The 15,688-nt window shown below is 37.2% G+C and overlaps 1 protein-coding gene across 3 annotated transcripts; it reads right to left on the bottom strand.

The window, feature by feature from the left end:
• Positions 1 to 4,244: 4,244 nt before the first annotated feature.
• Positions 4,245 to 13,295, bottom strand: LOC111024516 (UDP-glucose iridoid glucosyltransferase-like). Of its 3 annotated transcripts, XM_088121364.1 has the most exons (5): positions 13,030 to 13,295; positions 12,806 to 12,917; positions 12,652 to 12,710; positions 6,615 to 7,093; positions 4,245 to 5,333 (listed from the first exon to the last, which is right to left on the bottom strand). In XM_088121364.1, the coding sequence occupies exons 2-5, from the start codon at positions 12,806 to 12,808 to the stop codon at positions 4,432 to 4,434; spliced, it is 1,443 nt and encodes a 480-aa protein (XP_087977490.1). In that variant the 5' UTR covers positions 12,809 to 12,917; positions 13,030 to 13,295; the 3' UTR covers positions 4,245 to 4,431. The 3 variants fall into 3 exon arrangements, with proteins under 3 accessions (XP_087977490.1, XP_087977489.1, XP_087977491.1); XM_088121363.1 differs by having other exon boundaries at positions 12,806 to 13,295; XM_088121365.1 differs by having other exon boundaries at positions 12,652 to 12,732; positions 12,806 to 13,295.
• Positions 13,296 to 15,688: the final 2,393 nt, after the last annotated feature.

Raw genomic sequence — 15,688 nt, forward strand, 5'->3', positions numbered from 1 at the left:
ATTCACTCGAGGCGTGACCCTAAAAGAAAACATGCATATTATAACATAAGGAGAGAGAGAGGCCTAGAGAAAAGCGACACGGATCGAGGTCGGAGAGATTAGATAACGGACAGGGTCGACCAGTCCAGTGGGATCCTCAGCGAAAATTTGAAAAATACACTCTAACAACGGTCCCACTCGAACAGGTTTTGATGGAAATAAAATACCAAAGACTACTCAGATGGCCTTACAGGATGAAAGCATCCTCCAGCAAAAGGAGCAAAAGGGAAGGTATTGTTTGTACCATAGAGATCATGGCCAAACGACACAGGATTGTTTCGACCTCAATGAAGAAATATAGGACCTCATTCGAAGAGGTTACCTCAAATAGTACATAAAAGAGTACAGGACAACTCCAGACAGAGATCGAGACGACAAGTCACCCGTCAGGGAGATAAAAACCATATTAGGAAGAATAGGTGAAGTTAAAGGAGAGCTACATGAGAGTGTTACTACACCTCACTAAGAAGCAACTAAGGAAACTGATAGGACTCACGCTTCAAGACCATAGTAATTTTTTTTTATTTATCTCATTTTCTACCTTAGATAGGATCATATTATTGCATGTTTGATAGGATAGGTTATTTTACCTTTTCCCCATATAATGATTGCATATTTGCGTTGAAATAGGATAAGTTTTATTTGTTTTGTTTCCTTTTCAATAAAGTCATAGGTACTTTTTATTGATTGACTTTTACTTGAGTACTCATTTTTATCTAAATATAAATCCCTCAAGTGGCGGCATGAGTAAGTAAATCAACAGCCGATCAAGGAACTCGAACTGGTACAGACCCAGAAGCAGACTGATAAGCAAGAAGCCAGTCAGTGAAACTAAGGAAAAAATTGCAAAGGTGCTGAAAGGCATCCGTACAGGCCCATCAAGGTTAAAACAAAAAGCAAGCAAGCCTTAACCAATCAATGAAACCCAGGGGTAGAAAAACATTTGGTAAAAGTCAAAATAGGTTAAAAATCCAGGGGTGTTCATTAACTTAGGGTAAAAAACTGGCAAAAGCCAAAAGGTTAGAAACCCAAGGCCGACTAGACTCAAGGTATAAAACCATTGGCAAACGCCAAATAGGTTAGAAACCATAGAGTGAATCCTCGGGTATAGAACCATGGGTAGAGGCCAAATAGGTTAGAAACCCATAGAAGTACCACTGGCCCTGTTGAAAGGTTAAATCCCAAGGCCAAAATCTAACGGTAAAAGCTAACCGTATAGTAGTGCCTAAGAGACTTGATGGTAGCCAACTACAACAAAGGAGAATGGGGGCTATGACAGCCAGTCCATAAAAACGACAACTGACATTGACAAATGCTCTTAATACTAAGAGACTTGATGGTAGCCAACTACAACAAAAGAGAATGGGGGCTATGATAGCCAACCCATAAAGACGACAACTGACAGCGACAAATACTCTTAATATAGAAGACCTAACATGCTTTCTGCCTTCTATTTTGAGAGTGAGGGCCATTGTTATAGCAAAAAAATAGAGATTGGACTAACAATCAGAAAGAAGGAATGGAACGAAGAAGGAGCGGACTCGAAGCAAGGTAAGTGGGTCGGGGCCCAACAATCCGGGCCGGCCATAGCCGACCAGACCTTGGCATTGAGACCTTCTTGAAGCCGATGAGTGCTCGGCCCAATGGCTGAGAACTTCATCGATTCTTCCCGACCCCCGCACAGCCTGATCAGAGTTGACTTGGACTCAGCCCTGAGTGCAGCATGAGCCCAACTTCATCTAGATCTCTTGGGTGCATTAGGATTCAACTTATGTAAATCCTAAAGGGAATAAGATTCAACTGATGTAAATCTTGAAGGGATTATTACTCGACCTCTATAAATACGAGAGTAAACTAAACCCTAAAGGTATGCCTAAAGACCCTACTTTCTATACTCGACTACTTCGATACTAACTTAAGCATCGGAGCTCGTGTGGCAAGAGCCACATCGGTCTTAGTGCTATTCTGTTTTGCAGGTCTCGTCGATCTCTTTTATTCTAGAAGATTAGTGTGAATTTGGCGAGATCCACTGGAGCCAAATTTCTGCATCAACAGATGTAAGCTAAGAAGGTACAACTTTAATAGCTATCATGGTAGGGCTTCAGACGAAAAATTCATGTGGTCCCTCTAGAAGAAAACTCTGGTCCCCTTTGATGAGTTCATTTCTCGAGCACAGAGAGACATGTATGTTGGAGAACTAATCAATGCAAAGAGGATAACAACTCTTCTTAAGGTCTTCCCTTGAGGATGCACTCAACAACTCTTCTTGAGGTCTTCCCTTGAGGATGCACTCAATTCTTCTTGAGGTCTTCTCTTGAAGATGCGCTCAATTCTCCTGAGGTCTTCCCTTGAGGATGCGCTAAATCTTCTTGAGGTCGACAAAACAGCCACGTGCTTGGCCACCATGACCACATAGAGTGGCCAAGCCTTCAACCACACAGGGCAGCCACGTCCTCAACCACCTCGGCTTGGCGGCCACACCCTCAGTGCCACCTCGTCCACACAAGGCAGCACACCCTCGGCGCCACCTCGACCACAAAAAAGTCGGCCATGACTCGGTCATGCCTGAAGTCAACCACCAACTTAGCTCGACCACGGCCTCAAGTGGATTGCATCACATCTGGCTTGACCACGAAAGTGCTCATCGACCTTGAGGTTACCTCGACCACGAGAGTTCACCTTGACCTCGAGAAACACCTCAACCACGAGTATGTACCTCAGCCATGTGAGTTCACCTTATCTTGGAGAGTTACCTCAGCCATGAAAGTTCACCTCGACTTGGAGGATTACCTCGGCCTCGAGAATTCACCTCAACCTTCTGCGTTGCCTCGGATTCGAGAACTACCTCAGCCTCGAGAAACACCTCAACTCGAGAATTCACCTCTTTCTCGAGCATTACCTCGGCCTTGAGAACTACTCGACTTTGCTTTAATCAGATGTAACGTTTGGACCATAAGCTTCGTTCTTAAAGGACAAAGCTTAGCGATGGTTAGGTACTAATCGATATATCTAAAGACGCTACTTCTAAAGTTGGGCTAGTGTTCACCTCACATAAATGACTGTTTGATTCACCCAACTCAGAAGTGGGGACCACTGCCACTATTGAGGGTGAATTTTCCAAACAAGCACAAGTTAAGCTAGACCCAAGTAAGACTCGTTTTGAGCCTTGGTCGGAGAAAAATCCACAAAAACCACCCAACAATCATGCAACCGCATGATTATGTAGCCAATATTGAGTTAACCTCGACCTCAATTTTGTATAGCCAATATTTAGTTAATCTCTAGATCCACTCGAATTATACGATTCAATTAACCCTGACCCTGGTCCGACCAGCTCCCCAAAAATTGCATCAACAATTTTTATGACACATTTTCTCCTTTTTTTTTTATTTTTTTTTGTGTTTTATTGAGAGTTTGAGATTGGAAAAATGTTGTAGATTTTTTTAATTAGTTTTAGACGATATTTGAAATGTTGTTGTCAATGGAAATATTGAGGCTTCCATTTAAAGAAAATGTCGACGTCGACGGATATTTATAGAAAAATCACGAAAATTGTGAAAATTGATGGAAATTGTTTGAATTAGTAAATAAAATTTTAATTTTAGCTTAATTAGGCTATAATTGATCCTTTTTAACTAATATATGTAAAAATATGAGTCGCTTACTTATAGAAATGTCGACGTCGAGGAAAATATCGGAAACTAGATAATGGAGATTGATGAAAAATATTTGAATCAATAAATTAAAGTTAAATGTTGCTTAATTATGTTTTATTGATAATTTATCTTGATAGAGTTAGACTTAAAAAAATTAATGAAAATGACAGACTCAATCTACAAGTTACTTAAGTTATTAGGTAAAGTGCGGTCAACTTAAATAATCTTAGAGGTGCAGTAAATTTTAAAGTTAGTTTAAAATAAAGAAATTTAGAAGTAATTTGAGTGAATTAGAAATAGTTGGAAGATTATGTATATTGAAAAAGTTAAATAAAAAAATAAAAAAGTAACAAAATCCATTCAAATTCATAAAGAAAAAATCAAAATCAAAATCTTGATTATAATAGATTCTCTGATTTTTCGTTGTGATAAATACCTATGAAGTTTGTCGCCAACCATTTTCGTAACAAAATCTCCGAAAGTGACAAATCTTTGGGGACGAATCTTATTTTTTGTCGCCATAAAGCATTTCTCAGACGAATGTAAAGATTCAACATCAAAGGGGAGTTTTTGATCTCTGATACCATATCAATACTCATAGGATTCCATCTCAAAATCAATTGACAATGAGAAGAGTAATCTACTTATAATATAAACTTTTGGTAAATCTTTTATCTTTTCAATATGGGATCCTTTACCGTCAGCGATAAGACTTATTGCCACTAAACTATTTTTCTTATGTTAAACTAAAAGACATTATCAAATCTACGAGTTGTTTCAAGTTACAAGAGGAAGACCCATCCAGCTCCCTTAAACTATCTTCAATTCGCCCCTTCACATCCATGCCTCTTTCCCTCATCTCCCTTCCGTCTTCTTCCACCATCACTCTTCTAATCACTCTTTCTACTTCCTTCCTCTCCAACCAATCTTCCAAAGTCAAGCCCACCTTCCACACACAACTAATATACCTCGCATTCACCTTTTGATCTCCTGAATACGGCCTACACAACATTGGAACGCCTTCACTTAAGCTCTCAAGCGTCGAGTTCCACCCACAGTGGCTCCAGAACCCGCCAACTGCTTTATGGGCAAGCACTTCCTTTTGGGGAGCCCATTCCACAATGCACCCTATATCTCCAACCTTCTCCTGAAACCCTTTTGGCATGCATCCAATCCCATCTGAGCCTCGAACGGACCCTGGTCGAATAACCCACAAGAACGGTTGCCCGCTCTCGGCCAGGCCCCAAGCCATTTCCTCTAGCTCTTGCTGAGTCAACATGGCTAGGCTGCCCAAGCTGACATAGATGACTGACTTGGGAGGTTGTTTGTCAAGCCATGGCAGGCAAATAGGGTCTTCTTGGAGCAAACTTGAAGAGGCTGAGGCTGAAGTTGAAGATGAGGCAATCTTGTGGATTGGAGCAATTGGGAAGATGGGGATTTTGCAAAGTTTGGTTTGGATTTGGGTGAGTTCATTTGGTTCAAGCCATGACATAGTGTTCCATATCACAGCTGAAGCAGTGGTGATGGTGTACATGTTGAGAATTATTTGTGTAAATTTGAAGAAATCTGATGCAGCTGGTAATGGCAAGTCTCTAAATCTTATATGAGGGAGCTCTGGTACCTCATCTTCTGAGGATCCTGTTCAATATTAAAAATTTTAGTGGATTTTTCTTTCAATAATACTCTTATGTTTACTAAATGTTAAACTTGGCTTATAACGTGGCATGATGCTCAATAAGTTGGAAAAAGATTTAAGAGATGAGACAGATATCACTAAAAAAAAAAAAAGTTAAAATAATTAGCTCTTTTAGAATTCTTGTTTCGAGTTTTTGTAACTTTTAAGTTTATCATCAACCAATTTTAATATTTGACGATAAAGAAAAATATAATTAAAAATATTAAAATTTTAGAAATTAAATTTAAACTTTTTAAATAAATGATTAAAGTGTAGAAACATCTAAATATTAGAAATTAAAACATATATTTAACTTTTAATTTATTAATTAATATTATTTATTTTGCTGAAGTAGCTCTGTTGATTTGATTCTTTAGAACTTTCCTCTTAGATTAAAGTATATTTTATTTTACTAATATGAATTTAGCTTATTGGTCATTGACATATATCTCTGACCAATAAGTAAATCCTCCACCCACATTCGTTGTGTTATATTTTTACTTATTCATATATAGTAACTTGAATACATAACAAGCTAAAATCAAATTTTATAATAAAAGTATTTAAAATGTTTTTACACTTTTAATAATTTTGTGTCTTCTAAGTCTTGTGATCTATTTGACTTTTTTTTAATCAATAAATCTATTAAACGCAAAATTGAATTTAACATCTAACATAATTGATATTTTTAATTTCGTGCTTAATAGGTTGGTGAATTCTAAAAAATGTCGGAACAGGTAATAAAATATTATACATAAATTTGAGTTAAAAAATTTATTAGACACAAGATTGAAAGTCACCTCTAAAAGTTCAAATTTATAATTTTCTACTCTTTTTCATTTTTAATATTATTTTTAAAAAGTATTTTAGGTTAAAATTGTTTTCTAAATGGAAAATACTTAGCTCTTTAATAGTGAGAAAATCTTATCCTCTCCATCATTAAAATCTGAAAATTCATTATTATAAAAAAAACCAATTTTGCTTTTGCATTTCTCTCACACCTTTAATGATGATGAAGACAATATTGATCAGCAAATTATTTTTCTTTCTAAATAAAAAAATACTTGACTCTACAGTCAGGACGAATTCTTGTGTGCACTCTTCAATAATTGACAACTTTCATTATGTTTTAAAAAAAAATATTTACTTTTACATTTCTCGCGAGACATTTAATTGTGGTGAGGATGACGAGGTAGTTTAAAAAAAATAAAGAAAAGAAAAAGAAAAAGAAAGCTCCTCAATACCTTGATCAAGAGGAGGAAGCCGAGCCTGGTGGTGAAGTTGCAGAATCGCACACCGAGTGAGGCACGTGGCCGCACTCGTGGTCCTGAACACCACACTCCGCACTCCAAAACGAGTGGCCACTGCCTGACAAAAATACATGAGCTCATCGTGTATTATACACACGGCCGCATCGGATCGGTCCCCCAAGGCCGCCATCTCCTCCTCCAGGCTGGCTCCGCAGTTCTGGTTGATGGCGAGCAGAACCGAGGCCAGGTCCCATGACGACACGTCGTTCAGAGGGAGGCCGTCGCGGAGGCGGACAAAGGAGAACTCCGGGTGACGACATGGGCGAAGAGAGTTGAAGAAGGTGTGGGCTATGGTTATGGCGAAGCCGTTGCGGCGGAGGATATTTGCCAGCTGGAGCATTGGGTTTATGTGGCCCTGGTACGGACATGGCACCACCACTAAACGCCGCCGTTTCTCCATCTTCCCATGTAAACTGTACAGTGAGAAAGAAAGGGTTTGGCGTTTAATAATAATGGAGCTCTCGCAGCTGCCGGCTGGGGGGGCCGTCCTTCTGTTTTTGTTGGTATTCTTATGAGTTAATTAATGTGTGTGGATTCCGACAACCATTTCCACCAATTTCTTTTTATTTTTTCTAAAATTTAAAGTTAATTATTCATGTGGGAGGACGAAGATTTTGTTCCTTTTATCATTTACTTCCGGATCAAGGGTGTTCATTTTTCTTGTAGAACCGTAATAGAGATAGAGAATATGTTTCTCATTCTTGTGAGCTTAATACCAAAAACTCTTGTTGTCTTCTATATCTGAGCCTTGTGGTGGGCGTAGGTGTCCTCAGTATAGGGGAGGAAAACCCGGACTTCCAGTTATCAAAAAAGATATATATATATATATATATAACTTCTCTCCTGAAAATTCGTGACAAAGCTCCTCTTGAATTCCTGTGTGGTCCAATAGTATATAGACAAGTGGACAACGCAGAAATTATACAAAATAAAAAATAAAAAAAAATATTGTCTATATGCTATTGAACCACATAAGAATTCAGGAGAAATTTTCTCCAAAATCTTCATGACAGAAGTTTTTTCTTTTTCTTATATACTTGGCTCAAGTTAAGGAGTAACTTCCTCCTTAATATCATTAAATACTTGACAACTCATTATTTTTTTTATTTTTGAATCTCTCTCTCTTAATTGTCAAATATTTAATGGTGTTAGGAAGTTCTTAACTTTTAAGGAGCCAAATTTTTGTCAAATATTTAATGGCTCTAGGGAGTCCTTAATTTTAAGGAGCCAAGTTTTTTTCATATATATATATATATATACACACAAATATCCTATCTATTTTAAATTAAGATTAAATATTATATTATCTATATTCAATTAAGATTAAATATTATATTATTTTTATGATGTAGTTTACGAATTTTTCCTTTTTATTATTGGAAATTAAGAATTTAATTAGAAATTTCTTTAAAAATTATTTCACTGAGAAATTATTTTAAATAATAATAATGAGTGGGGAATAATTCTCCATGAGAGTCAACCAATCACTTAAAATATAGTGGAAAATTTTACAAGAATGGAGATTGAAATAAGGGGTGTGAGGACGAGGATGGCCTGCCCGCCCCGAAAACACCTATTCCAAGAAAAGGAGTGATAACATCAATGAAGAAACATTTTTTATCAATTAAAAATAATAAATACCTGGAACTAAAAGGCTGTGAGTTCGAATCTCTCTCCAACCTATTGTAAAAAAAAAAATTTAAACTAAAAATTTTATCAATTAAAATCTTAAATTTGTCTATGTGACTTAATTTATACTCTCGATTATATTTTATTGGATGGCTATTAGTTGGGTTGAGGTGCTAGGCTGCCATTTATTGTTGAGGCTTCGTCTAGCTTCATTCGTGGAGCTAATATACAAAAGTTATACCATATGAATACTTTTTACTTTTTACCTTTGAGATTCAATTTCTCAAAGTAAAATACTTGCTTACTAATAAAGAACAAATTTTGTGCTCACCACTATTAAAAAATTGTTAATTCAATTAATTTTTTTTTAGAAAATATTTGTCTCCTTAATGGTCAAGAAGCAATCTTGATTTTGCTATCATGAAATGTTTGACAACTAAGCAAGAGAAATACAAAAAATAGAGATTTTATATAAAAATTAATGAGATGTCAATTTTTCGATGGTGGGGAGGACAAGATTTGGTCCTCACCATCAAGGAGGCAAGTATTTTCTTTATTTTATTTTTATAAAATCTCTAATTCTGCATTTCTTTTCCTTAGTTGTCAAATATTTAAGGTTGGTGGGGATAAAATTGCTTCTTATCGTTAAGAGCCAAGTATTTTCTTTTTTGAAATTGTTTTATCAGCTCATTGATAATAAAAGCGTTGATGTCATTGCTAGCTTTGGTTGGAAAAATTCTCATTGTCATGTATCGGGATAGATTTTTACTTTTTTTCCTTTTTAATTAAAAATATAAAATTACAACCTTCTCGTGTGTACATACAATTTATTAGCAGTCTTCTAACAAAATCTAATGAATGACATCTTTTAGGAGGATTTTGTAAAGGAAAAAGTTTTTTGAGTTACTACCAATCATACTGGATGTGAAAAGATTAAATTCGATCTATATAAAAAAGGATTAAGATTCGATAGCTTTTTAGTCATGTGTAAAAAAGTTCGAACAATGTGCCGAAACTAAGATTCGAGAGCTCGACCTCAGGTGTGTACACTGTGTTTAGACATCCTAAATAATGTAAGGCTGAGGTGGGAAAGTTGAATCACGCACCCAAAGAGGATGTGTGAGTTTCAACTCATTAGCTTAAGGGTTATTACCCATAATGTAATTTTAGGCTATGAATATGTTCATAGTTTAAGCATAAAGAACGAAAAACAGGGTGGATGTCACTGAAACTCAATATGAGTAAAGCCTACGATAAAGTTGAGTGGTTTTTTATCCAAAAAAAATCATGTTGGGGATAGGTTTTCCCCTATCATTTTGTGCAGCTGGTAATCAGATGTGTAACTTCTGTTTCCTATTATTTTATGATTAATAGCCAGAGAAAAGGGATGTTGTATCTAAATAGGGAAATCCGTCGAGGAGACCCTATTTTCCCTTACGTGTTTTTGCTATGTGCAGAAGGCCTATCCTCTTTGCTTTACGATTTGAAGAGGAAGAACTTGATAAGTGAATAAGCTGCCTATTTCTCACTTAGTTGCAGATGTCAGTTTGCTTTTCCTTAAAGCAAAGAAAAGGGAGGCATAAAGGATTTTCACAGACGCTGATGACCTATACCAAAATCATTGGCAAAGAGGTCAATTTAAAAAACCAGAGGCTTGTTTTAGCCTTAACACAAGTAGCGAGACAGAAGGGGAGATCTTGGGGTGGACTTTAGGAGAGTCAATTTACATAAAACGTATCTAGGCCTCCCGTTCTCATTGGCTATGGCGAAAACTTCTTTGTCCGATATTAAGGATTGGATTTGGAAGTATTTCCAAATGTGGAAGGAAGGTTTTTTAAAAGTAGTAATCCAAGGAATGCCTAGTTATTCCATGTCGGGTTTTAAGCTTCCAAAAGGCCTTATCGTTGTGTGCAACTGGCTAATGACAATGTTCTGGTAAGGTGGAATGTAGGAGAAGAGGAAAATTCATTGGGGTACATGGGTTAAAATTTGTGGTTAGAAAATAACAGGAAGGCTAGGTTATCGAGATCTATAATGATTTAATCCAGCGTTGCTAGCAAAGCAAGGATAGCGTTTTCTGATGAATCTTGATTTGTTTGTGACTCGTGCTCTTAAAAAAGAAAGGAAATGTTTCTTTTGTGTGGAAGAGTATCCTTTGGGGAGTGGAGTTGCTGAACAAAGGGATTCGATGGAGAATTGATAACTCTCCAAAAGATAGTGTTTTGTGGTCAAATTTGCACAATTTTGGTGTGTAAACGTGAGGGTCCTTTGTTAATTAATAAGAAAAGAAAGGAATTTAGTGAGGAAGACACCTAAGCTATTTAGAATCCTCAATATCCTAGTAAGTTTGAGCTGATTCTTTCATATTTCGATTTGTTTTTGCAGATTTGAGGATGCCAAAGCTGGGCGCTTTGAAGGCTGTTGAAGGAATGTTAGAGCTATGGAAAAATTCCCATGTTGTAGCCTGATAGATGCTTTCGTGTATGTTGACTGCATAGTTATTTCTTTGTTCGAATTTGTTAACTGCGCCCGTACAGCTTCCAGGTGCTGCCTTAAAAATTAGGGTCTAATATAAAAGGAAAGGAGAGCCCAGGTGCCCGGGGGGGGGGGGGGGGCGGTCAAGATGAAGGAATCAATTTTGGACAAGAAATAGAGAACATTCTCCACCCATTTCGAGGAAGAAGTTGACGAAGGAGAAGCGAGACCTTTTATCATCACTGAGCTGAGGGTTATGCATCGCCCCTAAAGCTTTTATACTTAATGGGTCATCTTTCTCTTTTACCCACTCTTTTATTTTCTTTTATCATGAACTAAACCTACCTTCGGGGGGGTGGAGGAATCGCTTGATGGAGCCTTCGAACAACATTACCTGCTTACATTGATGATTTAATAAAGATGTTTTAATATTTTCATCAAACTGATTTTGTTTAGCTAGCATTGTCAGGTTGTTAGCTATTTTGTGACTTGAGAAAGTCCTTTTAATACATGATAATTTCTTATTGCGTTAGATTCCTCTATTTTAAGTAGGATGATGAGCACTCAGGAATGAGGTTCACCCTACCATGCTTATAAACTACTTTATGCTTGTTTATCCTATAGTGGGAGTTGAGAATGAACATGTTTGGGTATCTCGGGAGAGAGTCATGTTTGTTTGGGCATTAGGCACTGTAAGTTTTGCTAGAGCGCTGGTTGGGAGTCAACGAGAGCATCTAGAGTGATTCCCCCTCGATTCCTCTTTATACCATATTCGTTTATTCTTTCCAGTTTGCTCTCTGTTTTCGCATGCTCCCGCACCTGACTGCATAATATTTCTGCTCGTTTCACTTAATTACAATTTATGTTAGTTTCTAGTACAAAATTCATCCTACATTAATTGTGTTTATTTTGAAATTCTTTTGATATTCTATTTTACTATTTCAAAGTTAAATCTTAGTCCCTGTTGGAAATAACCTTGTTATTATACTACATCCGAGCTTTTTAGTGTATATTGCACTGGTTTCACGGTAGTTGTGTACACGCAACAAGAATCAAAGATAGAAACAGTGTGTGTATTGGGTTCCATAATTGGTTACCTACAAGTTCTACGTTAAGACCAATCTATCTTTTCAAGGGGGAGCTTCTGAGAGGTAGGTTTGCACACTATTGAATGGAGAGGGTGTGTGGAATGAGAATCTGATAAGTAGAATGTTTCACCCTACAGATGTAGTGGTCTAAAGATGTTTCACCCTACAAGTTCTATCTATTCCTGCTAGCAAAGACAAAAGCTAAAGATGTTCCAATGTGGCATTATTGCAAAGATGGGAACTATTCAAAAGTGGTTATCATTTTTGTTTCTTTAAAAAAGGTTGGCCAGATCAGTTTTGTAGTGAGGATATGGAAAAGTAGTGGTCTTTTTACTTAAATTCCATCTAAAATTAAGATCTTTGGCTGGAAAGTGTTATCATTTTGAAGTGAATTTGGGAAGAAGAGAAATTGAAGGAGTTGAAGGGTGCGAACGATGTGTACATTTTAGGGAAGATTCTCTACATGTTATTTGGTTGTGTAACCATAAAAATAATATGTAGAAAGAAACACCTTTTTATCACACTCAAGGGCCAAAAACGATTTCTACTCTTAGTGACCTATTGTGGTGGTTCGAGGATCAACATGAGGAAAGACAATTCAACTGCTTCCTAATTATGTTAAGGGCTGTCTGGAACCAACACACAATAAAGTGGTGATTAAGGGGAGCGAGCAATAGTGGTCAACCATGGATGAAAGGGTTTTATGGGAGTGGGTTAATCTTATGAACAACAATACTTTTTAGCAAATGGAAAGTTCAGATTAGGGAATCAGAGATTACCTGGAAGAGGAATGGTGCAGAGTTACGATGGTCGCTAGAACCAGCCCTCTTCTGGTGAGCTAAAATTGAATACAGATGCAGCTATAAGAAGGAAATTGCAATAAACAAGGGTGGGGGGAGTAATCATAAATGAACAAAGAGAGATTATTCTTACCATTCTCAGAGTGTAGAACCAAGTTTTAAGGTTGATGTTGATGAAGCAACGACGATCAGAGATAGTTTGGGTGTGCCGATTAAAGCTAGTTTTGGAAGGATAATAGTGGAGACTGATTCGTGGCGGGTGTTTGCGATGGTTCAAGCAAAGAAGGAGAAGAGATTAGTGGTGGGGCTAATTTGTAACGACATCCAAGCCATGATTGCCCATACGAAAGAAATTACCTTTCGCGATTGTTGGAGAGGTGGAAACAAAGCAGCTCACGCGGCAGCTAAAATGGTAGTGAAGGCTAGTGTTGATGGAAGTTGACTGGAAGAGGCAGCAATCGACCTCGAAGAGGTGATATTGTGAGCTTTTAGGTGCTTAAAGCACTTCTATATCTACTTCCATTTAATTTCATTTGTTATCATTGCATTTCAGTAATTAAAAAAGAAGCTAATTAATCACATCCATAAATTATCTATATCACGAGGTAACAAGAAATATGTATCCCCTGATTCAAAAAGGTGTTTTTCCTGAAGAAATGAGTATGACAGAAATTTAAAAAAAAAAAACCACACTTCATTTTTAGAAAATTCTCCTGATGTGGAAGACAGTGGAGGCAAACGAAGACACCATATGGATGGAGAAGTTCCTCGTCTAAAACAAAATATGATTTGGAGAAAATGCACTACGCTTGGCGTGAGTTGGAGTCCTTTTAATGGATTTTGGTTTTATCCTATTGCTTAAAGAAAAAACAAAAAGTTCTAAAAGGTAAGTAGAGTTAAACTTCCGCGAGTGCAGAATGCTCAAGTGACATTTTCTTTTTCTTTTCCATTTTTCTCTCTCTCTTTCCTTTTTCTTTTCTTCTTATCTTTCTGATCTCTCTTCTAGGGTGTTCATGGGTCAGGTTTGAGGAGCATTTTTTGGACCAACCCAAATTTTTTGGGTTAGTCAGTTCGTGAACCCGATGCTAATGGCCAACCGAATCCAATCCAACCCTATATTTTCGGGTTGGGTTGGGTTGGGCCATCAGGTTAATTTGTTTTTTTTCCCTTGAAACCCATTGCCGTAGCAGCGAGGACCATCGACCTGAAGCGACAAGCCAGCGTTCGACCACCAGCAACTTGTAACCACAAATCAAAGGCGATGGATGATGGCCTACAATAGATTGCAACAATTTGTGATGGCTTGAGATGACTAACGATGGTGAATAATAGTCTACGGCGACGAGCAATGGAGGAGATGAGATGAAGGAGATGAGATGGAGAGAAGAGAGACTGGGACAGATGGGATAGATGAATCGATGAAAGAGATGAAGTTATGAGGAGATGAGAGAGGGGAGGTTGAGATTCAGATGAGAGAGACAGCATAAAAGAGGAAACGACAAATGAGAGAGAGAGCAAAAGGAGGGATGTTTTTTATTAATAATGTTAATAATAAAAGTTATTTTAAAAATATTGTATTTTAATTAAAATTGTTTAAGATATGGTATGTTTTGAAACTTTTTTTAAAAATATAGTGGTTGTAAAAAAGTGAAGGGTGGTCGTCTCTTCAAGAGACAAGAGACGACCATCTCATTTATTTATTTTTTATTAATCGTGGTCGTCTCTTCAAGAGACGACCACATTATTTTTTGTTTAGGGTTTTAAATATTTTTAAATAAAATACAAATGATTGGGTATATTTATTTATTTATTAACTATAAATTCACTTTAATCTCTAGTTATTATTAACTATATTAATTAAAAAATCCCCTCAAATATATTATTAACTATATTTTTAAAATAAGTTTTATTATTAACTATATTATGTTTTGTAAACAAAATTATGATTTTATGATTTTCTTATATAATCATGAAGTTATCCATGTTAGTTCAAAATTGGAAATTAATATTATAAATAAGAGAACAATATTTGTAGTCCGTCAATTTACAGTCTATCGATCTAATCAGTTCCACAATGGGGACGTCGCAGGTTACGATGTGGCTGACGACGAACTAGTGGTGCCGCTGGTGTCTCTTGACTCTCTGTAGGGTCTCGATCTTCCGTAGGGTTCAAGTATTGTCCATGCTCTCCACGTCCACGTCTATGGCCCCCTCCATAGCCCCCTCCATAGCCATACTGCGACGGCAAAGATGGTGTGTGATACTGACTAGAACCAGGAGTCGGTATCATGACCATAGACATGGACGGACCAGCATCATCTTGTGTCTGTGTAAATAGTGGAATGTCTTCAACCCTATGATAGATAACTTCAGGTACGGGATCATCAAGTCCTACTGGAGCATCTTGATCTACTTGACGTCGTCCTCTACGACTAGGGCCACGAGCAGGAGTAGGTACTTTGTACATTTGATGAAGACTCTGAAGATGCCTCCCGCCAACGTTGCACAACCTATTAATTTCGTCTGATGACGAGAGAATACTGATTTGCTCAAAACACACAGCCTACATGAAAAAAATTTAATGAATATGTATTTATTAATTTGAATAATTGTTATAACGAAATAAAAGATTGTACCGTAGCACCAAATGCTGCTCCTTCTCGAGTTATATATCGTCTGGCGATTAACGTATACCAGCTCATGTATCCTGGATCGCAAGTACCGTCGTCGTCGACTGGAGGATTAATAACAAGAAATTGGCTACGTATGTTCCACCTCGCCACAAAATGTGCAATCTGATCCTGTCAGGTGCTATCCCGAATGTCGATGTCATGTATCCTCTTATCCCAGCATGGCACCTCTGGAATTGTTTGTTTCATACCAAATTGTCTTGTAACTCTATCAGGATGATGCCACTCCACAATATGAAAGCATATGAGTGGACTCACAGTGCACCAGACGTTATGTCCATTGACACAAAAGTCGGGTAGGTTGGCAAATTCCTTATCATATGGCT

The sequence above is a fragment of the Momordica charantia genome (assembly GCF_013281855.1).
Source record: "Momordica charantia cultivar OHB3-1 chromosome 3 unlocalized genomic scaffold, Mcharantia_2.0 BLBB01000003.1, whole genome shotgun sequence".
Classification (NCBI taxonomy): Eukaryota; Viridiplantae; Streptophyta; class Magnoliopsida; order Cucurbitales; family Cucurbitaceae; genus Momordica; species Momordica charantia.